This window comes from Orbicella franksi, chromosome 9 (genome assembly GCF_964199315.1).
Source record: "Orbicella franksi chromosome 9, jaOrbFran1.1, whole genome shotgun sequence".
NCBI lineage: Eukaryota > Metazoa > Cnidaria > Anthozoa > Scleractinia > Merulinidae > Orbicella > Orbicella franksi.
This window is the reverse complement of record NC_138153.1, coordinates 22,328,065-22,355,723: the sequence shown is the minus strand read 5'-3', so window position 1 is coordinate 22,355,723 and position 27,659 is coordinate 22,328,065. Positions and strand designations below refer to the sequence as shown.

Here is a 27,659-nt window from a genome sequence, read left to right as displayed (position 1 = left end):
TCACGTTTTCAGGAAGAAGTGCTGCATTTAGTTCGCTATCTCAGCGCTCGCGATTTTATTTACCCAAAAATTTTATTTCACTAATTTGAAGAAGAAAGAATGCTCTTTCACACTAAACTAGTCGTTTTGGGAAAAGCCGTGTACCAGAACGCCTTTTTAGCATTTGAAAATAGGCTAAATGTAGACCTCTTGTAAAGCTGTCTTGGGTCGTTAATTTAGAAAATTCGTCAAATATTTAAGTTCTAATCAAATCACGATCTATTTAGCTCTAAATAGACAAAAAAGGAAGTACAAATACGACGTGCAATCAGTTTGTAATGAAGATTTTTACTTTTGAGTTTACGAGCCTCTGAATATGCCGCTCATTTTCGATGGATTTTGGCCGATTTGGGGCATCGAAACGAAAAAATTGTGGAAAAAAATAATTTTTGATTTATCGAACTTAAAACGATATTTTTGTTAACTAGTGCCCGTAGGGCTTCATTCTGGGCAAGTTTGAAGAAATTCGATTTTTTCGCTATTTCCAAGTCTAGTTGATATTTAGGCAAAGCTGCTCTTAAGCTTATAAAGCAAACATATTTGTCAATGTTTCCAGCCATTCTGTTATAAGACATCTCATCAACAACAATTTTGCAAGTTAACCATTAGAGGATGATTTTATTAAACTGATGAACAACATCCAATAGTTAATGCTAAATAGTCAAACGTATAGCTGAAAAAATTATACTATGGAAGTAGTGTCTTATAGAGAAGTAAAATACATAATTATTTTAAGGGTCATATGTACATGTAGGGCTCCAGATTTGGTCACCAATTTCTCTGTGCATGCCAATTACATAAAATGCTAATTAGAATCCAACCATATTTCTAATTTATATCTATGGTCAAACTAGAGATTTGAAAGAATGCATATCCTGCTTAGTAAACAAAATATTTCCAGGACTGTAGATGTAATAATACTAGATGTAGCTGAAACCCTGGATTGACATATTTTGTCCTTGCCAGAAGTCAATCTTAGCTAATGAACCATCCTCCCACTCCCGACATTTTCAACATGGTCCACCACTTCTTCCCAATCAATGGCTTCCTAGCTGTTTCTCTTACAACATATTCCTAGTATTAGAGCTTGACAACATACATCAAAAGGAAGGGCTTCATGTATCTTCTCCTGATGATTGAATACACTTTAGAAACTTCTTCAGTTCCTTACCCCCAGGTGGGGGATTGGGCCAGTTTTGACAAACAGTGGTGCTTAAACCTGTACTTGAGTTGATAAGTTGATAGAAACAAATTGAAATAGCTCAAACTCTTGAATTGAGTATGGTACGACTAAAAGCATTAACATACGTACACTTTGATAATCAAAACATCTCAGTGCTTTTACTATCTTTTTATTGCAGTGTTTTGAAAAAGATGTGGAAAACACTTTGTCTGTGTTTTTATCAAGTAAAAAAGGACTAGTGCAAGTTTACGATAACTCAAAACAAAAGAAGAAACACTTGCCTGGGGCTCAATATTTCTACCTTTCCAAACTACTCCTTGTGTCTCCATGACTCAACAGAGATATGGAAAATGTTTCTTCACTAGCAACCAATGACTCACCAGTTCTTGGTTCAGCTTGTGGTATTTATCAGCCTCCTCTTTCTCTGCTTTTGCCTCTCTTTTCTCTGCTGCAATTCCCTAAAACCATTTTCAAAGTATACTTGACAAAAAAAAGGATTGGTACATGTATGTATGCAAACTTAAACCTCCAAGAGAAGGCAAGTTGTTTGGATTAAAAAATCAAACAAAATTTAAACTAAACGAAATCCTAATTTTTTTTTTCAGTGGAATAAATTTATCAGACACATACTGACAATGATATGTACAGTGTAGTGAGGACACCTCCAGTTCATAAACATTTGGGACAGTAAGGTAAAAAACATGTACAAGCCCACAGGTGATAATTTGAGTACCTTCTTTTTATGATAGTTAAAACTGGTCTCCTCTTCTGCCTTCTGCATTTCTACCTTCTTTTTCTCATAGTCATCTGCAAGTTCTCCAGATCTGTAATATTATAAAAACCAAAATGGCTTTACACTGAAACTGGCCATCAGAAAATCTATTAATGTTTCTCTGCACCTTTGTGGTTATTCATCAGAAAAAAAAATTGTAGACAGACTGTTTTCAATGAAACTTCTTCAAACTATATGTCTATAGAAAAGCCGTGTAGAATTTGTTAAAATTATGCTCTACTTTAGTGATTCTTTTCTTAAGGCAGTGTGAGGCCGAAAACACCAAAATGACCGAGTGACATTATGTGGAATTAATTAGTATCAAATATGATCGCTGATGCAAGTACATGTAAATGTGCAGTGTTAATCTTCCAAAGTGTGAGCATTTTCCTGTAATGGTTATCTGCTTATGGATCTGTTAAATGCCAGTATCAAACAATTTGCAAAACATGTTGTGGTAAAGGACTCCACAGGAAAAGTATTCAAATTAAAGGAATTTGCCAATACGTTTATCTTCCTTATTTATCAGTGAATGTCCTGTCCAAATTTCACAGCAAAATAAGTCCATTCCAAATACTCTGTTACCACATGAATTATTCATTTAACCTATTGACTCCCATGCCACCCATAACCGGTCGTGAGGAGCGTTGACCTTTGTTCCACTTCTGACGTCATCATCTTTGACCAAACTTGGCATCATCTAAACCCAAGTTCTGCAGGAGGAAAAGATCTTTCCAACGATACCCAGATCAGAATGATCGCCTCCATAAAGCCTGAAATATGTACGAAAATGCTCAGAAATTTGAGTGCATATTTCAGGTTCCATTGAGCCAATCACTCTGATCTGGGTTTCATTGGAAAAATCTTTTTCTGCTGCAGAACTTGAGTACAGGTGATGCCAATTTTGGTCAAAGGTGATAATGTCAGAAGTGGAACAGAGCCCAATGCTTGTAACAGACGGTTATGGACAGCATGGGGGTCAATGGATAAGTGAAATCAACATCTTTGCAGTCACGCTTTAACATGAAATCAACATTCTAACTGTTTTTCATGCGAAATCAACATTTTTGAGTTGACACGTTAACATGAAATCAACATTCTGCTGTTCCTTAAGTGAAATGAGTATCTCAACAGTCATGCATACTCATGACATCAACATTTTGCTGTTTTTTAAATGAAATCAACATCTTCGCAGTCACAAATTAATGTTAAATCTACCTTTGGCTGTTTTTGAAGTGAAATCAACACCTCGGAAGTTGCGCGTTGACGTGAAATCAACATTTTACTGTTTACTTAGGTGAAATCAACATCTTTGCTGTCACATGCTAAGGTGAAAACAAATACAAGTGTTTTGCATATGTAATGTCTCGAAAACGAAGCAAACTTCAGGGGAAAAAAAACAGACCTAAACGAAACCACATGCAAACTCTTGAGAGCTTTTGGCAAAGTTCACTTAAGACCAAAAATACCTAACACCGTTTTTTCCATCGAGCCTTTCAAATATTGAGAGAAAGGAGAAATGTTCTTGCTATGCGGATAAACAATAGTTATTTTTCCTACCTGCTTATTTTTTCAAACATTTGTGTTCTCTCCTTTGGAGTCTTCATGGCAATTGATTCAACAGTGCCCTAAATAACAAAGGCGTAAACTTATGATAATTTGAGCCCTATTACACAAAGATGACCACACTAAAGCATCACTGATTAACACAGGGCTTAAAATACAGGCCAGTCAATGGACAACATCCAGTCAGAAAAAGGCATCAGGGAAGGTGGCTGTAACACAGGCCAGTATTGGCTGGTCAAATCCTTGGATTTCCAGTCACCTAGTCAGGCCATTTCTCTGTTTCAAGAAAGTTTAACTTTACACTAGTGAAATATTACACTGTATGATATTTGCTTTCCAAGATAGATTAGTGGTTGAACAGTTCTTGGCAGTCACAAATCTATCATTCCTGTTAGGAATGCAAATTAGAAGAGAAACACCAACCAAACTAATGAAGTGCAAACTGTGATTAGTTGAGACAAGCAACCTTTCACAATGTCTCTACTTCATATTAATAAAAATTAGCACAACACTGCTTCTACAATAAAGCAAGGTAAAAATGATAACTTGCAATTTTCACTGTCAAGTCACCTAAAACTAAGTAGTTTTTGTCAGAGGTTTTCACTGATTACTAGGTACATGTAACTCATTTAGTATCTAAGCAACAATTAATGGACTTCAGGGTCTTTCAAGTTAGGACTGATTCTATATTAGACAGGTCAAAAACAGGTCGTGTCTGAGCAACTAAACATTTGACTAGACAACATGACAGACACCTGCTAGTTAGTTATTTCAAGGCCTTTAAATACACAATGGTTTAAACTTCAAATGCATAGATCAACATAATTCTAGGATAACAGTAATTAATATTTCATAAAACTTAATACAACTTTTCAAAGACCTGTTTCATCATACCACAACAGCTCTCTAAAAAGCTGTATCTTGTACTTTAAAGGTTTGCTAACAAGAAGATATAATATTCCTTGTGTTTAAAATCACAAAAAGTACAGTTGAACCTCTCATAAGCGACCACCCAAAATGTCAAGCCTGGTCACTTGCAAGAGCTTAGTCTACATTGGATAAAACCTTGACTCATCAGCATATGGTAACTGCAGAGACTTACTCCATCATCCATTGTCCATCTAAGACCATTGTAATAACTTTTTTTGTAGCAAAAAAAAAATACTTAAGCTTCCCAAAGTATTGAAAAGTCAATTCCAAAAAAACCTTGCACTTCCAATCGAGATATTTGCAATTCTTGTACTGCCCAGGAAATATGCAATAATGTTACAACACCTTATCATCCAATTTTCGCTCTATTAGCTGTCAAGTGGTTGCTTACAGGAGGTTAAAAACAAAAGAAAATTTCACACTTTAAGCTTTAAAAGTGGTCACAGTCATTTACGAGAGGTGGTCCCTTACTAGAGGTTCCAAGTATAGTGGTTTGACTTGGAAACGTTTGGTATTTTGGAAAACTGGACGCTTACGAGAGGTGGTTGCAACCGGAGGTTCGACTGTACTTCAATTTTCCAACTTTCACCTACCACACCATAAAGTTGGCATTACCTGAAACACAAGAAAGTTCTTGGCTTTCACCAAAATACCCAGACTTTCCAATTTAGAAGTGTACTGTTGTGGAGATACAATCTTGCTATCGATTCTGTACTCAGTGCCACTACCAACAATCCTATAATAAAAAAAGGCATTTAAGAGTGCCTGCCTGTAAAAATCAGACAAATTCTTAATTTCGCGGCAAGGGTCGAAAATTCAATTTCGCTAATATTCTTATGGTAGATAGGCTAGGGCATGACAAAAACTACTGGATAGTTTTTTTGGCAAAATATCCTTTTATTTCAAAGAAATATGCAAATTACCAAATTCCGTTAAAATCGTCATTTGACGCACCATTTTATTAAGCAAGTTTGAGAGCCTTGCATGCAAAACCACATCATTCTTTCGTCTTTAAAACACTCAAATATTTTTGTGCAATGTTTAAATGTGTACTGGGTTGATTTTAGGGAATGTTGCGTTGTCTTTTTGGGCGCAAAATAATTAAATTTCGAAGACATGTATTTCATTCACTTAAAAGTACTTCGTGAATATAATTAATTTTCACCATGTGCGAAACCTTCAAATGGACCAAGCTTCTGGTGGTTGAATTGCAGAAGGATGGTCTACAGATTCCTGTAAAAATTTCTTTGGGCAAATGATTGTGAGCGACGCGAGAGCTTTTCAAAGTATGTCAAAAATGCAAATATTTGACTATCCATCGTCAAATTTCAATTTACGGGTTAGATGTATATTTTAACATGTGCCACACGACTCGACCTATAATAAGTTGAAATAGACACAGAGCTGATTATTTCGAAATGTACTAACCTTATTTGTTGTAAAAGGCAGGTCCAAAGCCGATTTGACATGTTTCTAGTCGATCTCTCACCATTCGTCACACATAAAGCAGAAGTTTGCTTTTGTTTACACAAGGTTAACATCCGATGTACATCGCCTACTGTCAACCTATTATTGGTCGAATACTATGAATCTGTGACCACCTTTCTGCGCCTATGAACATCACTGCATCTAAGTCTAAAATGGCTGAGTCATTTGTAGATAGTTGCTTGCTTTACGCTTCGCCAAAATATTGCGTTTGATCGATTGCTGACCATTGCTGATAAGCGTGTCAGCGCAGCACAATCTTACAGCCGTTATTTGTTCATGACACAATGCTGTCACAGCATATGCTGCACATTTTGATCTATTTTGTATAGAGTACTCTCAGGATAACTGAAACAATTTAATCATTGTTCATCTGTTTGTTCATATATATGATAATATGTGTATATTTATATAATCGCGTTCTATAGTGTACGTGGCGTTGGTCCACATCATGTCTCTTGTACACTCTGACGTTTCAGACAACAGCTGATAAAGCTAGTGCCTGTACTCACTAGAATTTTAAGAAAATCGCCATAAAAAAATCATATATTAATGAAGCAAGAAGTAGCTGAAATAAAAATAGGAAATCACTATCTAATTCGTGACAAAAACAGACTAAATTTAATTAGTAATTACGTAAGTAAATAGCCCTGGCCATGCCATTTTATTTGGCGTATTTTGTTTGCTTAGTGGCGAGGCATTGGTATGTTGTTGTCAATACAGTCCAAAATTATCGTCAGTAAAATATTATAAACAAGAAGATCTGTTAGATCTTAAAACCGCGCTTTTAAAATTTAACTGTTTTCTTAGCACTACAGTCGCAACGCAGTGCACATTCGAAAGTAATCCTTGATGATTCATTGATTACTGTAGACATCACATCACTTGATCAACACAGACTGTACTATTACACCATCAGTCGTAGCCGTTGCGAAATCTCCAATGACGTAATAGTGTTAATCTGGAACTTTCTTTGGGATATGTATGGGCATGAAGATACGAACACTATTAACAACAGCTTTCTTTCTTAAAAGTCAAGTTTAAATTTAATTTTTTCCTTGAGTAAAGGGCTAGCAAAGAAGTCACACGAGTCACATTATTCAAGAATTGCGTTATCGATGGCTATCTTTAGTACAGTGGTTATTTCCCTACCAATGACGTAATCATTGCATGTCCTGACATGTTCTTTGCTTGGCTTGCAAATATTTCATTTTCCTTCCGATCTATGAACTCGTTGCGATGAAAGAGCCAAAGAATTTACTTCATTTGCCTAAAACCACAAGAAATACTCGCAAACTTGCAAATAAATTGATGACCGTCGCTTCTGGCGAAATAAACTTCCAAAGTAAACACGATCTTATTAGTCACGTAGCGAAAGTGAAAGCTGCAACGTCAACGCATTCCATGGCTGACGTAATACCTTTTTTTAGCGTATTTATTATTCCCTTTGAATCCAACGCTTCGATAAAACCAAAAGAAAATATATTTTACCCACAACAAAGGAAACAATATCCGTAAAATTATCCGTGTATTAATGTTTTAACAGCTTCTGGCGGAAAAAACATCACACGTTGCGTGACTCGGAATTTGGCCTAGCGGAGGTCTGCATCTGGTCACCGACAAAAAAAAAAAAAATAATAAACCACGGGTAAACCTAGAACCGCGCTTGGCCCATGGCCGCGCGGTTAATAAAACACCTATTGACTGGTTACCTCCGCGGCCACCATTTGGTCATTCCGATAAGGGTTTCATTATTGTCTTTACCCCTATTAAGCGGCCACCCAAAATTTAAGAACTTTGTTTTGGAAAGGGTGATGGCAGATAAGAGTCTGAAATTGAAGGTGCATGATGAGTGATAATTCAAACACACGTCTATCATGATTGTCTTGAATGTTCACCAAGTAATTTATAGCCCGACAGTGAAAAATTAAATTTTCAAGGTACACCAACCTCTATTTAAGTGGCTAGCCCCATTAAGCGGTCACCACCCATTTCCCCGAGGGTAGCCCACTGTATTACATGTAAACCAAAAATAATTACATAGCACGAAAAGACCTAGGTATGAGTTTAACGTTACAGTATTACGCAGGGGATGTAGGTAGCGGTGGTCGAGTAAAAGATAACAACAGGGGCAATGGTAAACTATTCATTCTTTTCATTTCTTAATTCAGTCTCTTCCTACTCAACACGATTGTGTGCTCCCAGTGATTCCAAGCCTTACGGAGCCTCACGTATTAGGATAGAAATTGTCCTACCCCTACCCCCTAAAATGGGATGACAACATTGCGTGACGAACAAGGAACTGCTACAAGCAAAGATTCAAGCCATCAAACCATGATGATCAAACGTAATATTTTGGTGTAGTGCAAAGCAAGCAACTATCTACAAATGACTCAGCCGTTTTACACTTAGATGCAGTGGTGATCATATGTGTCGAAAGAGGGTCACAGATTCATGGTATTCGACCGTTAAATAAGTTGACAGTTGGCAATGTACATCGGACGTTATGTAAACAAAAGCAAACTTCTGCTTTATGTGCAATGAATGGTGAGAGAAACACATCAAATTGGTTTTGCACCTGCCTTTTACAGCAAATGATGTTAGAACATTTCGAAATTATCAGCTCTGTGTCTATTTCAATTTAACATAGGTCAAATCATGTGGCACATGCTAAAATATACGTCTAACCCGTAAATTGAAATTTGACGATGGATGGTCAAATATTTGCAATTTTGACATACTTTGAAAAGCTCTCGCGTCGCTCACAATCATTTGCCCAAAGAAATTTTTACAGGAATCTGTAGACCATCCTTCTGCGATTCAACCACTAGAAGCTTGATCCATTTGAAGGTTTCACACATGGTGAAAATTAATTATATTCACGAAGTACTTTTAAGTGATGAAATACATGTCTTCGAAATTTAATTATTTTGCACCCAAAAAGACAACGCAACATTCCCTAAAATCAACCCAGTACACATTTAAACATTGCACAAAAATATTTGAGTGTTTTAAAGACGAAAGAATGATGTGGTTTTGCATGCGAGGCTCTCAAACTTGTGTAATAAAATGGTGTGTTAAATGACGATTTTAACGGAATTTGGTAATTTGCATATTTCTTTGAAATAAAAGGATATTTTGCCAACAAAACTATCCAGTAGTTTTTGTCTCGCTCTAGCCTATCTACCATGAAAATATGAGTGAAATCAAATTTTTGACCCTTGCCGAGTCATTTTCCATTTTTATGGACAGGGACTCTTAATAATATATTAGGAATAGTAAAACCAAGTGTTGTATATCAATGCAAACTAAGATGATAATCAATATCAGTTATAATCATACTTCCTCGTAAAGTTGATTTCTGTTCCATCTTCCTCAGCATAAACTGCAGTGACCATGCCTGTACTTGCTACAGGCTTGCCAATAGGAGCTCCATGGATAAGATCCTTCAAGGAAAACACATACATGATTGTAAATTAAACAGCATGTAAGGTAGTTACTGAAAAATTTCGTATTTATAAATGTTAGGGCTATGTCAGCAAACATTCATCATCAAGTTTGTGCATGCAATCATCACCAAAACAAATCAACCTTATCATATGGAATACAGTTATATAAACTCACTATAAATGTTTTACAAACCATAGGAGTATTTAAATTTCACTATCTCATTTACATTAACTAATTTAGTGGCACTATTTAACGCTCTTTTATGCCTCTTCTTGTCTGATCCAGCACATGCCGGCAGAGTCGGCTCGTAGTACTGGGGAGATAAGTAAGGCTTGAGAACTGTCTACACTCTAGCACGATGCTAACCGGAGGTCAGCTCATAGTGCCGTTTAGAGTTACCCTTCTAGGACACGCAAGCTTTTGGCCTCGCCGACTTGTCCAATCCAGTGCAGAATTAACCGCTGGAGAGATAAGTTTGGCATTTGGTCACGCAATGGAAGTTCGTCTGTCACGCCGATTGCAGAGCAGTGTTCCCACCTTTACGCCATAGAACGCGTGTTTATTGCTTGTGTTTGTCGGGGTGTTTAAAGCATTACTTCCTAGGAACTGCAACATTAACTCACTATTAAATGTTTTACAAACCAAAGGAGTATTTAAATTTCACTATCTCATTTACATTTACTGTTGCAATTAAAATGTTGACATGAAAGAGTATGAGTATGTCTACAAATTGCATGTGACTCTAAAAAGAGAAAAATGTTTGCACAGTACACTGTTGGAAACTAAATTTTGAAAGCACTCGCCATTCAGGGGAATGACTCTCAAAGTGCACTAACCTGGTGTTATTTTCACTCGCCCAGAACACAGTTGGTAGAAGGGACTCTACCAACTGTGGTAGATGCTTTTCACACTCGCATTGGCAAGAGGGTGAGCTCTAATTTCCAACACTGATAGTAACATCATTCTATTTCAAATTTGGGCTAAGTATATGTACTACACCAAGAAGCAAAAAAACCTATTCAAATTGATTTTACTTAAATTTTTTCCTCCAATGTTTTCTATATGTTTAAAAGCATTTGGTCAGAAGTATTTAATGTCGCGCGCAATAGGAAAGACACCATCCAAGTGGGAGAAAGGTGTGGGGATAAGAGTTGTCCTGGACCCAAGAGCTGCCTGCCACGTGTAAGGCCAGTACTCGGGGCTATTGTCAGCGAGTGGCATATAAGACCGTGAGATGGGTGTCACGGGGCACAGAGGCAGGGTGGCATGTACCTATGCCAAGCTCCTGGAGGGATGATAGCGAGGGGAAGTGGATGTGACCACCGTTTCTCACCCAAGCTAAGGCAACCCAGGCATCGCTTCAGTGTGGGACTGAAGGGTTATCGCCAGCAACACTTATCCCCATAATTCTGGAACAGAATCCTCCCACACTGAGGCTGCTAAGAGAGCTGTATAATAAAGGAAGCGACAGTTACCTCACCCAGGATGGTGCAAAGCAGCATTGGGTTATTTCAGAAAAAATACACCCCCCCCCCCCCGATGGATGCCAAGCATTTATGACCCCCCCCCCTCTGACTGGATTTCCAGACCGATAGAGCCCCCCTCCCGCCTGGATTTCCAAGCTCAAGGACCCCCCTTCCACCCGGATTTCCATTTTTTTAAAGGCCCTAACTAGAAACAACAGGCACTGGAAAAGACAACATTTCATCCAAAAGATCCCTGTTTATTATAATTTTAAAAGCTCAGTGAATATTGCGAATTTTGCGGGTCAAATTTCAACAGTTTTAAAATCAAATTACGGTATTCAAACGATCTTGTTTAACATTTGAGTGATCTCACTCTCTCCTCTTAAACGCCATTTGCCTTTTTCTCTACCACAACAAATGTAAAAGATAAGAAATTCGTAAGTCTTAAAAATTATATAAATGTAGGAAAAATTACAGTGAAAAAAGTCCTTAAGGCGATTAGAAATAAAAACTATAATTTTAGTTTTCGGTGACAAGACGGCCTACATTGGCATGTGTTTACAAGATCGAGTTTCTGTTGTTAGAACTGTTAGTGTGACATCAAACTAGACTAATTTTAAATTTAGTTACCTTTATGGAACTCTTACCTTCTTTTTTTTCATGCGTAATGCCCACATTCTGGCTTCCATAAACTTGTCTTTTACCATATCGATCGTAAGGCACGGATAATAAAGTGGAAGCAGCCAAGATAAAACTGCTTAAAACTCTTGTACGTGCGACGAGGAATCTTCAATGTGAAATACTTAAAGAACTTATCAACGCCAAAATAAGTATATTTGTTTATAAACAAGTTCTGCTCTTGTGAGGTCATTTTGATTCCCAATGCTGCAAGCAAATTCGTCACCACGATTTTACGGTTACACATCGTAAGAGGTAAGAAAGAAATTATACGCAAATCGTGCATACGCATGTTAGCCAGCAAAACAAGTTTTTGGGTTGCCTGAATAAAACAGTAAAGTACAACTGACTCCCAGCCTAAATCGTCTTTTCTTCGCATTTTTGAGGATGTTACAAAGCACAGGCACGGGTGGCCTGGGTACCGTAAAAATGTTCCAGGCGTTGCGTGCTCAGTTGACGGTGTTTTATCCGGTCGTAAAGCTGTTGTTATCCATTAATCGACGCGTTGGTTCTTCATGATTGAGGTACGAACACTATAAACTGAAAGACTACAAGATTTCCCATTGCAAAGTTATCTTTTAAGTGGTTAAAATATATCGATCGAGGTTAAAGTTAAAAGTGACCCCCAAAGAAGAATTTTTAGGTTCAGATCCCCCCCTCCCGCAAGAATTTCCAGTTTGCCATCCGTCGGGGGGGTGTGTATTTTTTCTGGAATAACCAATTCTGTTAGAAGCCTCAGGCAGGATTCTCAGAACTTATAGTATAATAAATTATGCTAGGATAAAAAAATAAGTTTTAGACTACTGTCAAAATATGAAACAGACCTGTGCAGTCAAAGTTCTGTTCAATAAAGATTAAAACAAGCTGCAGTGTCTGAATGTTATTCATTTCCATGGGTCAAAGGTAGTCAAGTTCTCAACTCCGGTGTGATACTGGTTGTAGGCAGCCATAGTAACGGGTGCTTGCCGGATGGTAGCTTGCGGGAGGTGAATATACCTTTCGTAACAGTTGGAGCGCCAGCGGCCAAGAATTTTGATGAGCCAAGAAGGTAGGCCAGCAGCAGCAGCTGTTGTGGCTGCCCCAATGCGGAAGCTGTGAGTGTTGCCACTGCGCAGATGTTAGATTGTGCTCTGGCGATGGTGATGGTTGAAGTTTTCCTGAACGGGTCGGTCTTGGACTTCTTGATGCAGACTTTCATGTGGTCTGGTGTGGTGATGTTGGGGAAGAAGTCAATGTCCTCGCGGGTGAGATGCATGTTGCAGTCAAACTGACCATTACATGTGAGTTCACTGCACCTCAAGAAGCCGAAAAAGGCTAAAGTAAAGGCAGACCAAAGCATCACCGTATCGATATCTAGGGAGCGATCGGGTCGAGGAGGTTAAAAATGCTTTCCAGGATAGAAATAGTGATGGGCAGCCGGTTTCGTCTGGACAGCCCGAAGGTGCGCTTGATCCCACTGAGGGTACTTTGGAGGCAGGGCATGTCAGCAAAGTTAAGGTTGCAGTTGAACTCTACATGTAAATTATGTATCGCTGCTAGATAAACTTTAATGGTGTGAAATTTAACATATTCAGCTAAGTGGGAAACGAAATAAATTAGGGTGACCTCCTTAGCGGGAAGGAGAGGGGTGGCAGGTGTCACTAGACTATGTGACCTTCCATAGGAAAACACGTCTTATTGAAAACAGCGTTTTTAGGGCGTTTGAAACGCCTCACAAACGGGGTTTGACAGCGTTTCAAACGCTTCGCAAACTCTTTTCAAACGCTTTGCAAACCCTTCGCAAACTCCTTACAAACGCTTGGAAAGCATTTCAAACGCTTTTCAAACCCTTTACAAACGCCTGTCAAATGGTTTGCAAAGCGTGTCAAACGCTTCTCAAACCCTTTGCAAATGCTTCTCAAACCCTTTTCAAACGCTTCACAAACCCTTTGCTAACTTTTCGCAAACCCTTTGCAAACGCTTCGCAAACCCTTGGCAAACGCTTCTCTTGAGCGCCAGCGGAACTAGTCCGCAAGGAATAAAACGCGCTTAGCAATGATTAGTTTTCAATACCTTACGGTCAGTAATTAACTGTTCTTTTAACATAAGTAGCAAGATAAAAAGATTTATATATAGTTATTCAGTATGATGGGAAAGTGCAGAAATGTATTTAGAATGCACGAGCGCGTGATGTCAGTTTGTGTTTTGGTCGCCTGTGTTTACGATTTATCAGCTGATTTGACATGAATGAAAACTTCTCGCCGGTCATACAAGCAAATGTTCACCGTAGTTTTGGAAATTTTGGAAGTAGTTAAGGCTTGATCATTGAGGTGAGCTTGTAACTTTAGCTAGATGATTGTCACAATTAAGTAGATCAACACACCGAAAGTTTGATTAACATACGAATTGTTGCATGTATGAATGACCTTATCGTTCAATTTTTATCGCTCCTGTCAGCCTGACTATCGTCAGGTTCTGTCTCGCTCATTAGCGAGACATTTTTAGGGCCAGAATCTTGACCGTGTCTCACACAGAAGTTTCGTACGGGATCACTATTAGAAGCAAACGACTGATTGTCAAAACCACCGAAGCCGAATAAAAACGCTCCGAAGGGTTTAACGTACTGAGGTTTTATGAAAATTAGAACTAAGATGGCTTTTATTAGCATACAAACCCTTAGGCAAATGATTTCAAACTCTTTGCAAACCCTTCGCAAAGCCCATGCACACGCTTTGCAAACCCTTTGCAAACTCTTTTCAAACGCTTTACAAACTCCTTTCAAAAGGTTTACAAACTCCTTTCAAACGATTTACAAACTCCTTTAAAACGCTTTCAAACGCTTTACAAACTCCTTCCAAACCCTTTCAAACGCTTTACAAACCCTTTTAAAAGCGTTTCAAACTTTTTCCAAACCCTTTGCAAACGCCTTGCAAACGCCGTTTGAGGGCGTTTGAAACACCGTTTGGCCCAAATTTAAATGTTCGATAAGACGTGTTTTCCTATGGAAGGTCACATATTTCAGACAGAACAGAATAAATTGTTTTTCTCCTGATGCATACGCTCTTCTAGTGGAAGGTGCCAGGGAGTCCCATAGGTAGGTGGAGACTTTGTTGGTTAGATATGAGTCAGATATTCCGGGATGGGGTAGCCAGTAGGCGAGGCTTCTGGTGCCAGCTCCCTGAAACGTTCCATCTGGAAGCGAGAAAGGGAGTCAGCAAAACCATTCTGGGGGCCTGGTAAATGAACTGCTGTGAGGGTCAAGTTGTGTTGGAGGGTAAAAAGGGTAATGGGCCTAAGGAGATCCATGATGCGGGAGATTTTGGAGCTTTTTGTATTGATGATGGACACCACTGCTTGGTTGTCACAGGAGAAACGCACACGCCTATTGCGCCACAAGGGACCCCAAACTGCACAAGCTAAGTAAATGGGGAACAGTTCCTGCCAGGCAATGCTTATATCTGAGGAGGACCCAAGTCAGTGATGGGGAAGCCATTTGCCATTGAACCAGTGGAGGGGGGAAAATGCCCCGTAGCCGATTGACCCTGAGGCATCTGTGGCAAGGGAGACAAAATTGGAACAGGGGGAGAAAGGGGGTAGAAACAGGTTAACTCCATTCCAGGAAGTCAGGAATAAAGCCCACATATCCAGGTCTTTTTGGAATTCCCTGCTGAGGCGGATAAAGGAGCTGGGATTGGACAAACCCCGGATTAGGGCGATCATGTGTGAGAGAAAGGGGTGGCCAGGGGCCAAGACTTTGCATGCAAAATGTAGCGACCCAATGAGTGATTGTAGGTCACGGAGGCGACAACTTGTTTTAGACTGCCACGCAGAGACAAGAGAACAGAGCCTGCTCAGTTTGTCATCAGGGAGTCTGGCTTCCATTTGGGAGGAGTCTAGTAGTATTCCCATGAATTCTAGCTGTGTAGAGGGGGCAAAAGTGTTTCCTGAGGCAAGGGGGATGTCTAGGTCCGTAACTACGGTCAGGAGGTGGCACAGTGCAGTGGAGCACTGGGACCGAGGGGGAGGTAGGGCAATGAAGAAATCGTCCAGGATGTGCAAGACTCCAGTGATGCTGAGTTTGTTGCGGATTATCCATTCCAAAACATCGGAGAGCAGGTTAAAAAGGAAATGGGCGCTCCGAAGCCCAAAGGGGAGAACTGTGTCGAAAAAATAAAGCCCTTTCCACTGCATGCCTAACAGTTCCCAGTCATGGGGGTGGATAGGGATTATGCGAAAGGCAGACTGGATGTCTGTCTTGGACATAAAGGCACCTTTCCCAAGGGACAGGAGGAGATAGATGGCATTATCAATAGTAACATACTGTAGGGTGTAGTCCTCAATGGGGATATTAGCATTGATACTAGTAGAGGAGTTTTTTGGGTATGAGAGGTGGAAAATAGTATGCCATTTTTCGGAGTGTTTTTTAGGGACTAGGCCCAAAGCCGAAATGCAAAAATTTATAAAAGGGGGGGAAAGGAAAAGACCTCCGGTGTGCCCATTAAGGACCTCGGTCAAAAGGTTTTGTTCGAGAATGTCCGGGTTTAAGTTGGCTCAACGGAGGTTAGGGTTAAAAGAGCGTGTCCTGGGACCAGAATAACCAATATGGAAACCCTCCCGTAGGCCCGAGCAAAGGAAATTAACAAACTGGGGGTCGGGGTGGCCCTCAAGGTAGGATTCAAGGAAATCAACATCAACTGGGGTATGTGGTTTAAGTGTAGTAAGGAAATCATTGACGCTTGTGATCACTTGACTTTGAAGACGTGACAGGGTGCTTGCTGGAGTGTGAGGTTGCAGGATGGGCTTCGTTGCAGTTGTCAACTGAGCAACGGTGGGGGTAGGGGCAAGGTGTCCTGACACAGGCAATTCCCCGGTTGAAATTCCGGCAGGGGTCACCAACTGAGCTTGGGTTATCCCTATGGGAAGATAAAGGGCAGGAATGAGACATGTGGTCAGCCCCACCACAAGTGAAGCATGTAGAATGTGACAGGCCAGTAAATTTCTCCAGGTACAACTGGGGGTGGATTTTGTTCCAGGTTAAGATTCAGTCTTGGGCAGCCCTCCTTCTAAAGTCAATGTCATATGCAAGCCAGGAGAGACCTAAGAACTTTTGGTGTGCGGACTGGATGATGTTGAGGTACGCGAACATTTCCACAGCCAGATGGGGAAAGGCAGATAGAAGTACGGTGGAAAAAATGGAAAAAGCCGACAGCCATCGATCGAAAGAATTGATGAGAACTTTCTTAGATCTCCTCTGGCCCGGAAAGGAAATGGGTTGGGATTCGCCATTAACAGTAAGGGTGAGGAGTTCATTAACGTTGGACGAGGCAGTAGAATTTTCGTGTAACAGCGATACAAAATCAACGTACTCACCCTTAAGGATGGCTTTCCTCGTTTTTTCATCCATCTGTGCCGCAAGGTCACCGAAGTTGGAAGATGGCGACGACAGCAGTTGTTGCACAGAGTTGGGATCCCCAAAGTTGATGTTTAGTGCCATAGTTGAGGGGGCTGCTTGTCCTGGCATGTTAGAGCCAGTGTTAGCAAGGGTGGCCATTTTGCTCTCAACGATAGTGGACACTATGGAGGTAATCTGATCAACAGTGATAGAGGTTTGGGATTCGGTGTGAAGTTCTTCAACCATTTCATTGGAATCAGGTGCAGTAACCTCGACCGGGTCATCTGGTTGATCCATGGAGTCGACCACGGGAGTTGCTGCAGAACATGTTCGCGTGGAAGTGGTTTTTGCCCATTTCGCTCGGCCAGCTGGCACTCGGTTTGTTTTGATCTTGGGCCTTGAGGCGAGAAATTAGCGCCTGTCGGTTGCCTTGGACAGAAAGGCTCTTCTGTTGGCAGAGAAGTCGAAGGACTTCTGATTTGAGTTTAGTGTAGTTGCTCATGGAGACTTTGAAGTCGAAATTAGCTCTTGAAATAAATGCTTGAGTCAAGCAAGAAGCTGAATTGTGAGTGGAGATCAACTGCGATCAGTGTACATGAACAAAGTGAAACTACTTGGAGCTGATTGGCTGGTGATCTGAAAGCACGTGCGGATCAATCTTTGATTGGCTGAAAACAATGGGGCGGGAAATCGATAGCCAGAAAAACACCTAGGCGTGGAGCGCAAGGATCTATTGAGCTAAACATTAACTCCAGTTTAGGCTTTGGCCAAAACAGCCATTAAATAATATTTAAGGAAATCACAGGGCTAACATATAAAGGCATAATCTGTAACAATGCAATACAATACAATACAAGACAAGCTTATTGTGTGATGAGCTGTATACATGAAAGAAAGGTTAACAGTGTCATGTTTAAAAGCAAACACAGACCGTTCAGGACCGTTCTTGGCCTTCGAGCGGTTCACAATTTTCATAATCGTGTTTTGATTGCTGATCGACGCACGTTACTAACTTTGCAGTTAAGGGCCCATTAACCAATTTTTTCGAGCCGTTGCTAGGGAAAATTTATTCTCATATAACCTCGTCATTTTTAGTTACTTCAGAGTTATTTCATGTGTTTTAACTTTTTCATGATCAGCAACACTAGTAATGATGTCATCAGGCCACACCCATGGTCATGTGACTCATTCTGAAAAAACGCAAAGGCTCCCAGGCAAATTACTTTATCGGAATTTTTTTCATTGATTTAATATTTTAATTTAAATCCTCATCACCTTATGCATAGATTTTGTTTCATTTCTAAAAGGTCAGATTTTGAGAGAATTTCAAAATATTAAAAAGTTCGTAATTTTCTGAAAAAAGCATGATTTTGAAAAAGAAATTCATAGCTATATTTCCAACGTTGGTTTTAATCGAAATCCGTCAAAAAAGGCTGGATTTAAGGAAAAACCGCGTTTCCTTTAGCATTTAAAGAAACCAGAAGTGCGCCCGATATATATTGGAAGTTACCCTATCAGCGCGTGCGCAATTTACACTACCAGCGCACTTCAGTAAGATCAAACAAAGCCACATGGAGTAAGTTTTTCTCTTTCTATTGCTCTTGTTTTTCCGTCTTTCTCTTATTTTTTCTTTGCTCATACTTTTCTTACTTTGCATTTTGTGAAACACAGCGAGCGAATTTGGAAGTTATTGAGTTATTTTTATTTTCTTCGCTCAGGCTGACATAAGTAACTGGAAGTGAAATTTCACCTCCTTAGCAACATGCGCGAGCGCGCGCATAAATCGGTTAATGGGCCCTTAAGCGAGTTCTGTCACATAGCTTATCTTGCAGCATTTGCTATTAAAAACTCCTATAAAGCCATTTCGTTTTTGAAACGCTTCTCTTTGTTTGTAGGGTTCTCCGAAACTCTTCAATCGATTGATGTACATGTAGACGAGTTCAACATCAACAAGACTAATTTGACCAAAAGATCACAATCTTTCCATCAATTGCTCAACAAACTTTGACTTTCTCGGTAAGTGCGTTTAACAAGGAAATTAAGATTAACATAATTTTAACTATTCAAACTGACGTCTTCTGCGTTACATTTCACATTCCAATTCTTTGGACATTTCTGCCACGTGCGTTTGTTATTTTAGCAAAGGACGCATGAAGTCACATTTTCGATTTGTTATGTAATCAAAAATTCACTTCCTTTCTCGCTGTCAGATGAAACATGTACAGATTTACCAGGGTTTCAACAAAACACTGACCCCCCTACTGACCCCCCTACTGACCCCCCCCACTGACTCCCTATAAAATCAATGGGAAAATGAACATTAAAAAAGCGCAGAACTATCAATGAGACCGATTCAATTTCATCAATAAATTTAGCTTACCTGAAATTTCCAAGATGGCAGACGCATTGCAGATTTCTGACTCTCTTGTTCTCCTTTGACTGTTTAGTGGAGGTTTTGTTGACGGAAGGTCAAGCACAGAATAAGCTTGAATATCATCAAATATTGTTTTCGTCCACATTGGAAAATGAAGCAAAGAAAAAAGCTGACAAATGAGCAGGCTCGCGAAAGGCTTGTGATGGACTGCTTGTGCGAGCAGCACGAACACGCACGTAAACCTCAACCAGAAGACGAATTTCATAAGGTAGTTCCAGGCCTCTTGCCTTGTTTTTGCATTTTAAGAGCTGTAGTAACTGTAGTATAAACCATTTGGACAAGCCCAGTGGATTACTTTCTCCACGGTGCATGAAGTCGTCAAAAAGACCACAGATTATCAAGGTAAAATTCTTGGATAATGTTATCAAAAACGAACACACCTTTCTACAAGCTCTACCACATCCAGATCGTCGGCAAGGAAAAGTTCATAATGTATTCATAATGTATTCAGGGCTCGAAAATTGCGACTCACTGGTCGCCAATGCGACCAAAAATTGAGCACTGGCGACTAAATTTTCAGAACTGGTCGCCAGCTGGCGACTCGCGTTTTGTCCGATAACTAAACAAAACCACGACACAACTTTTGTTTTTAAATCTTTATATTAGGAAATCAATCGGATATGGTAGCTAGTATACAACTCCCCTTTCCGTTCCCAGTAAAATAATGTCTGAATATTACAAGATAATCGAAAAAATTGAATGTATTTTGACACGTCGATACTGCGTTCATGGCGCGCCATATTGTTTCAGCGGCTTCTTCCGAAACTGGGATCTCAGGCGCACTTCAACACCATGTGCTTTTCATTTGCCGCGAAAATGGCGGCAGACACCAATCAGTTAAAGGAATTACATGAGTTTTTACGTGCGGGGAATGAAGATTCAGCCAAAAGGTTAATCCAAACCTTTAATCCTTCGAGGAAAGCAAGTCGAAAATAAAGAACGTAATGGCATTTCGAAGAAGTAGCAAAGGGAAAATACGCAAGGACCTTTGTTTGTCCCACAATGAAAACCACGGACTTAAAACGTTTTATGCTTCGCTTCATTTAAAAATAAAATGACTATGGAGACAACCATCACCTTCGGACCAGAGACATAACCCCTGAGAACAACGGTAGCTTTATTACGTTCGACCAAGTGGAACGCAAACCTAATTTTGACCTGTGGCTTTTCAGAGTTGGTCTCCCTGTGCACGGTTCTAGGCCGAAAAAAACCACACTCCTGTAAGAATACCAAAATGGCCACCCCGCTTGATTTTTGCAGGGGCATGTCATGGCCAGTAAACTGGTACCGTTTAATGTTAAGACATGTGATAAGACATGCAGCGAACATGTGAGTATGTGAGCAGGCCATGTGAGCTCGTCTTTCCGATGGATCTTTTTTTGACTTCTTTCTATTCAGTCGCCGTGCGCCTCGCTATTATGTGCTCTCAGCGTTAGATTTTGGTGAATTTAAACGCTTCGACGGCAGAATTTATCGCAATCTGAGGGAATTGTCCTTGTTTATTAACACGACTTGGCTTTGGGATGATTAACCGTGGGAACAGCTACATTTTGATTGCATTTGTTGATTAGTTCCAGTCGCGACAGATAGCTCAGTCTTTATCCGGTCGAAATTTTATTGTTTGGAATCGGTGGAAAAGTACTCTGCAGGCAAGATCCATAAGACTACTTTATTCGTCAGGGGAAATACTCGAATTAGTCGCGAAACGAGCACACGACTGCAAATGCTAGCTTAGAATAATGTACGTAATTTAAATATTCTATGAAACTTGAGAGACTACAGAAACTGGCAGCATCACGCAACGTATAAACAAATCATGACCTCTTCACTAGCATGGACTTTGACACTATGCACATCTGACTGTAAAACCTCGGTTGCTGACAAAGACAAAGGTTTAAAGTCAGCTAGTGAAATCACTTATTTACGATATATAATTATATATTAAAGCGAGAGCGTCGAACGCACTCTTATAATCTCTGATTACTACTAGTAACTAAGTGTTACTGATGTTGTTTCTAATTGTTTTCACTCTTCAATTGTGACTTTTCTTGCATGCAAAGTAACGTATAAAACCGTGTTCTTGTGTAAGTTATTTATAAAATAAGTTGGCAACCAAAATTTACGATCTGACAACCAAAATTTTTCCGTTAGTTGCCAGCTGGCTCTCGAACGAAAAAGTTAATTTCGAGCCCTGTGTATTATAAATTTCATAATGTATTCATGGCATAATTCGGATATACAAAGTGCAAAATAAGAGGCAAATCAATGAAAAACAGTGATGCCACTTACCGTCCATGACTAAAGCCATGTACAATGTAGTTTGTGCAAGCGTAAGGTGAGGGACCTGGGGCTACAAGGTTGCCAAAATAAACTTCCAGTTGATGTAATTGTGTGCGTGTCTCTCAAGGTTAGTCGCGTACGTGTTAATTTGCCAGAATTTCCTCGCTATTTTCATTGCTTAATTTTCTAATGGCTACAAATACCATACTTGATGATATCCCAACTTATTGTGTGCTCGATTTTCTGTGACAAATCCTTCAGTCAATTGAGAAGGGAGTTGGAAGTCTGCAATGCGTCCGCCATCTTGGAAGTTTCAGGTAGGCTAAATTTATTGACGAACTTGAGTCGGTCCCACTGATAGTTCTGGGCTTTTTTCAATTTTCATTTTCCTGTTGATTTTATAGGGGGTCAGTAGGGGGGTCAGGAGGGGGCAGTAGGGGTTCAGTGTTTTGTCGAAACCCGATTTACCGAAGTTCTGTTTGCGGTGGTGAATACTTCGATTTTTAGGATTGTTTAAATTCAATTTTATTGCTGAAAACAATGGTTTCACGATTCAAAAGAGGGTTCAAAGGACACGCAAACTTATGCAAATTCACTCCGTTACGGACCAAAAATAATCCGGGAACTATTGACACTTTACTCATCGATTACTCAAGCACTTTCACCAACGTCTTGATTTGAGAATAAAAACAATGTTTCTATTCAGTTTCTTCATTTGCGATGATAGCATTGGGTCTTGCGAAGCAAGTTTCCACTTAAAAGCTGTCGTTCATATTTACGCAAAGTCAACACGCTGCAATGAAATAATTAAAGCGCCCGCCAAACTCGAGTTTTGGCGAACGTCTTTGACATTCGTTTTTCATCACTTTCATTGAAGTTTTTCGCTTGTAAGTTAAAGTTGGCTCCCTTGAAGCGGCGTGTAAAACAAGAGCCCGCAAAACCAAATGCTCTCGTGGGGCAAAAGTCACCGCGTTGCAAGAAATTAATTGTTTTCTCGCAAGCGAACAGCTTGTAATTTATTCCAAAATATACGCTTCAATGGTTCTCGTGAGACAAGACTCTCGTCTCTCGAGACGAGACTCTCGTCTTGCTAGACAAGAGTCTCGTCTCGCGAGAAACGAGACAAGAGGTGGTAACTTACTTTTGAGCGGTACTGAAGCTACTCAGGTGTAACATTACATAATGAAATGACAAAGCAGCTAATTTACAGGTATTCCAAAAGGCAGAAAATTCCCAGCAGTCAAATGCAGTGAAATATTTCATTTGCTGCAACTACTTTGTACATGTTGATTGCAAAGCATGGTCAATGTAATTTTGACAACGAGTAGTTTATATTTAAAGTACAAACTTAAGATGTAAATTTTACTGCACTAGAAAAGCGAGTTATACCCTATAATAATAAACTCTTTTTAATCAAGGCCAGGGTCTTACTTTGTCATGAGGCACTTGGGCAAATACATATCTAAGGCCTCTTTGCTTTGTGCTCAACAATTTGAATGATTTAAGTATGCTTAATTTTGTCGTTATCTCGGGTGCATGCTGGACAAAATTCACAACACACATACTCGCATAACAATAAAACACACTCACCTTAACAGTCCTAACTCGCAGACTTTGGGTACGTTCTCCAAAGACAAAACTGATAGCATCCATCAAATTTGACTTCCCTATTAACAGAGGTGGTCTAATTTTATGAAAAGGGCTAAGATTTCAAATAAAAACCAAGGGATTTCTTCAGAACCTACAGCTAATTTTGATGGCCTTGTGTACGAATATCAAAACAAGGCGCATCCCGTAAGGGGAATCTCCAAGTTTACTCAACAGATGACATATCATTTTTTTGTATACGTAGTGTCACTATTTATTACGTAACTAAGTAAGAAGGGTCAATACCTAACATCAACCAATCAGATTGCTAGGCAGATTGCTGGCACTGTTTCAAATGATCACTCAGGACCACTCTTGATGGGTTAGAGGTTTGCTCTTCTAAAAGAACTAACTGACACATAAAAGATTGGTTTTCTTTTTAGGACCTGCAAGTTACATAAACATTACGCTGGCTCTTTATTAACAAACTATTGCAAATATACCATGATGGCTTAGCCAATGAAAACTCTTGAATTTCATTATCCAATAATTCAGTTTTAAATAACAAATGATAATGAATTCCCAATTGAAATTTATTTCCCAGACACCATGGTCTGCAGTCACACAATCGATCAGAAAAATAGGTCCACAATGCGTACTTGTGGTCTTATGCCTACAGTACTGCTCAGAACTAAGCGAACATCGAACACATGTTCTTAACACGAAGGATTAAACGTGCGCATTTTGCTGCATTAGACTACGTTTGGACTCTGCATTATAACACATTAAAGTAATTGCATTAGTATGTATGAACTTGGTTATTGTTCACTTCTTTCGTTACTGTGTGAAAGGAAGTTAACGACCTTTTCTAAAGATAACATTCGGTACGCATATGATGTGTTTTCAAGGAGCAGATAAGTTCTGATTCTTGAGTAGCAGCTGAATATAACGGCAGTTACATACAGACCATTTTGTTTTGTCTGTTTGGATTCATCCAACTTACAAATAAAATGATTCGCATTTCGAAAAATCAAAATAAAGATAACCGGCTTTCAAACGGCGCTGTGAAAAAAAAAAACAACAGACAACATCGCAAATTTTTTATTTCTCCAAAGATCTTAAAAGATCGTTATCGTGTCTAAACACTGGGCAGCCGGGAAGTGTTTTCAAAAACCTAGATACCCAGCAGTCTGAAATTAATTTATTATAGAATTTTAACACAAAAAGTAATTCAATTCTTCTGAAACAGTAGATCTTTGTTTAGAAATGTCGAGCGATTTCAAGTATTATTTTCACTTTGTATTTGAGGAAATCTTCGAGCTTGGGCATACTATAAAATCTCAAGGTTTCGACACTAGTTCTCTGAATCTGGAGTCAACTCTCATAGACTCAAGTACACACAAATTACAGTTTAACCCTTCTAAGAATACTCAATATTTGTTTACAGTCAAACCAAATGAAGCATACCCCTCCAAATGAATTGATTATTTGAATATTGAACCCGTTAGTCATTTCAAGAATGCAATAATGAATTGATTATTGGAAAATAGAACCCACTAGTCATTCCAAGAATACGACTAATGGGTTTGATGTTACAAAAAAATCAATTTAATATTGATTTTTGAAATGACTAGCGAGTTCAATATTCAAATAATCAATTCATTATTGCATTCTTGAAACGACTAGCAGGTTCAAATATATATTATATTCAAATAATCAATTCATTAATGTAATCTCGAGGGGTAGGCTTCACTTGGTTTGACTGTAAATGCCAAGCAAAATACTGTCTTGGTTTTATATCGGATGAACCCTCTTAGCTTCGGCATACTATAAAAATCTCGACTCACGGTCACTGTTGTTCAAAAAACTTGACACGATGTTTGTTTTAATTCACACAACATTGCTTAAGTCATTCATTTGCAAAAATATGTCCTGTTGTTTCAAATAAAACAATATTATAAGAAGTAGCCTGAATAGCACTTTCAAACGATGTGGTTGGATCAAACTTTTTTTGGCCGACAGTAGAAAAGACAGTTGATGAGACAGACAAATGTTTACTTCTATCGTTCCAGCCGTTATCAACGTCCATGATATTCGCACAAACTATGGAATCGTTACATACACAATTTGTTTTCATCCATTCCATTGCAGACAAGATATTTGATCCTTTCGGAACAAAAAAGCCCATCAGTTCAAACTTGAGGACCCTTGGGTTTCCGCAACCGTTGAGGAAGACAATAGCTAATTAGCCCGCAAAATGCCTCATAAACAAGTTATTTTAAGATGAAAATCCGAAGTAAGAACTTGGCGCATCATTGACAGCAACGCAACAATGATATTGCTTTCTCTGAAAAAAACATTTCATCGTTTGAAGGAACTTTTTACTGCCAGTGGAACTTGTTTGATCGTAATTGATGTTCATGGTCATCTACAGCTACTTCTATTCCTTTTGCCTTATGCAAATTTGGTCACATGCATATGTACAGGTGCACGCTATCTTCCTAATTCGTTTTGTTTGCCCATAAATTTCCTTAACTCAAACAAACAAATGTTCCATTGACAAAAGATCTGATTAAGCGTTCTCGCTCAACTGATTGTGGCGTGTTTTTAACCAAGCAACATGTTTCAGCGACCAGGTTGTTAATGCTTGTTCATGTTTAGCGTGCATGCATAACTTTTCAGTTCGCAAGTCAATGGTCACTTGCATAATTTTCGGGTAAAAAATAATTGTGCTTTAATATTTTCTCTGAGCAGGGTAGATAGGGGCACTAACTTAAAAAAATGACCTAATTCTGATGGTCAACACTTTTGTAACATTGGTGGCTCCTAAAGGAGCCGTTTGTTTTATTGAGGTGTTTAATAGCCTGAAGCTCTGCCCTCACGGTGGACAACAGCAGGGATGACCTTGTGCAGGTGGCCAATGTATTGCTGGCACTTCTCAGCAGTCAAAGAGTCCCAGAACTTCTCGATGCCAGCGACAAGCTCCCGTTTATTCATCGGAAATATCAAGGCATCAAATATCTCTTGTAAATGTAAAATTATTGGCCTTAGATGCAGTGTAAACACCACAGTGGACGCCATAATTTTCATTCAAAAGGCTGCTATTACTGCTTGAACTGAATGGAACCGATCACCATTTAATAAGCTTTAACTTTAATTCCTTGGTGATTTACCTTAGAAGGCATAACAAGGTTTTTTCCTCCTTGCGTATTTCACAGACTTACAACTTTCTCCAGTTAGGTTGCGTATCAGGTGCCGGGTTAAGTGAAATCATCTAGCTTTCAATCTGTTGTTCATTTTGTCACGATTCACATAATTCCTATCAATACATGTATGTCATTATTTCCATCCAATACAGCGAAATTTTCGCTCACAATAAATGCCTCAATGGGTTTCAGAACAGAGTTATGTCTTCACAAGGCAACTGAGTTTTCATCAGCAGAGACAGATGTCTCCTAGATCTAGACTAGCAGATGTCTCCTAGCTTAAAATTCACCATCTTTATTAACTTATCACAACTCACGATGACTTTGATAGTGTTGATCCTAGCAGTATGCAGGACACCTGTCATACAAGAACTCAGTTAAATGACCTTGCTCTCCATGAGTTCTCGTAGCTCAGTGGATAGAGCGCCCGCCCGGTGTTCGGGAGGTCATGGGTTCGATTCCTGTCGGGGACTCAGAATTTTTCTTTGTCCCATGCTCGTGTCATGTTGATTAATTCACCTTCACAGATGTCTCCTAGTTCCAAACTAGCTGGAAGACAATTTTGTCTTCCTACGGTATGAGGAACAGTCAAGAAGGTGAACCAACAATCCATGATTAAAACTTGTGCCACATAATGCAGCAACATCAAGGCCCCTTATTTCAGTGGTAGCGTTACAAAGCGGTTCTGCAAACGGTCAAATTTTCAACTGCGCTTGTTAATTCGCTGGGTTTTTTTATTATTTGAATTTCACTTTGTGTGGATGTACAAATCACGCATTTGTTTTGAACTGAAGTCGTGCTTTGTTCACCATAACAAAGCATCACAAAAGGAATATTGGTTATGAATAACAAAGGCTAACGCACTGGCAAAAACACATGGCCCTATCACGTTGGCAAAAATGCGTGGGACATTTTAACATGTAAGGGGTTTGTTGAGAACACACGTTTTATGTTCGCTTAGTTCTGAGCAGTACTGTTGTTTTATTCCATTCAGTTGGAGTGTTGTTTTTAAATACATGTCAGTATCTCAGAGTTGAATTGCTACAAGTGAGAAGGTACAAAAGTTGTCATAAATTTTAAGCGGGAAAGTTTTGGCAGAACACTGTTTACTTACTTATTTTATCCTCTAGTAATAATGATTTATTTAGCTCTTAGTCTCTGTGGGACATAACACAACAATGTCTCAATTTAGCCCTGTTCTGGGCAGCATGT

At 39.3% G+C, this 27,659-nt stretch overlaps 3 protein-coding genes across 5 annotated transcripts in view; all 3 read right to left on the bottom strand.

Annotated features, from left to right (window-relative positions):
* Positions 1 to 27,659, bottom strand: part of LOC145497890 (structural maintenance of chromosomes protein 1A-like) — a 105,946-nt gene that overhangs the window by 73,694 nt on the left and 4,593 nt on the right. For both annotated transcript variants that reach the window (XR_014050744.1, XM_081477762.1), the window contains exons 2-7: positions 23,245 to 23,321; positions 9,318 to 9,421; positions 5,106 to 5,226; positions 3,555 to 3,622; positions 1,956 to 2,046; positions 1,603 to 1,680 (exon numbers count right to left, since the gene is read on the bottom strand). Coding sequence is in view for 1 of the 2 variants with exons in the window: in XM_081477762.1 (XP_081333888.1) it covers positions 1,603 to 1,680; positions 1,956 to 2,046; positions 3,555 to 3,622; positions 5,106 to 5,226; positions 9,318 to 9,421; positions 23,245 to 23,321 (539 nt within the window). In the remaining variant the exon portion in view is untranslated. The remainder of the gene's footprint in view (positions 1 to 1,602; positions 1,681 to 1,955; positions 2,047 to 3,554; positions 3,623 to 5,105; positions 5,227 to 9,317; positions 9,422 to 23,244; positions 23,322 to 27,659) is intronic.
* LOC145498012 (uncharacterized) lies at positions 10,957 to 13,038 on the bottom strand. The gene has a single exon (XM_081477884.1). It carries the CDS (start codon positions 12,906 to 12,908, stop codon positions 12,477 to 12,479), a length of 432 nt encoding a protein of 143 aa, XP_081334010.1. The 5' UTR covers positions 12,909 to 13,038; the 3' UTR covers positions 10,957 to 12,476.
* The window catches only part of LOC145497963 (arfaptin-2-like), a 60,274-nt gene continuing 55,942 nt past the window's right edge, over positions 23,328 to 27,659 (bottom strand). For both annotated transcript variants that reach the window (XM_081477838.1, XM_081477837.1), the window contains exon 4: positions 23,328 to 27,629. The gene's annotated coding sequence lies outside the window, so the exon portion shown is untranslated. The remainder of the gene's footprint in view (positions 27,630 to 27,659) is intronic.

Bases quoted from the DNA above. Each gene is read 5' to 3' on its own strand.
- LOC145498012 (XM_081477884.1), bottom strand. From the start codon at position 12,908: ATGCTTTGGTCTGCCTTTACTTTAGCCTTTTTCGGCTTCTTGAGGTGC.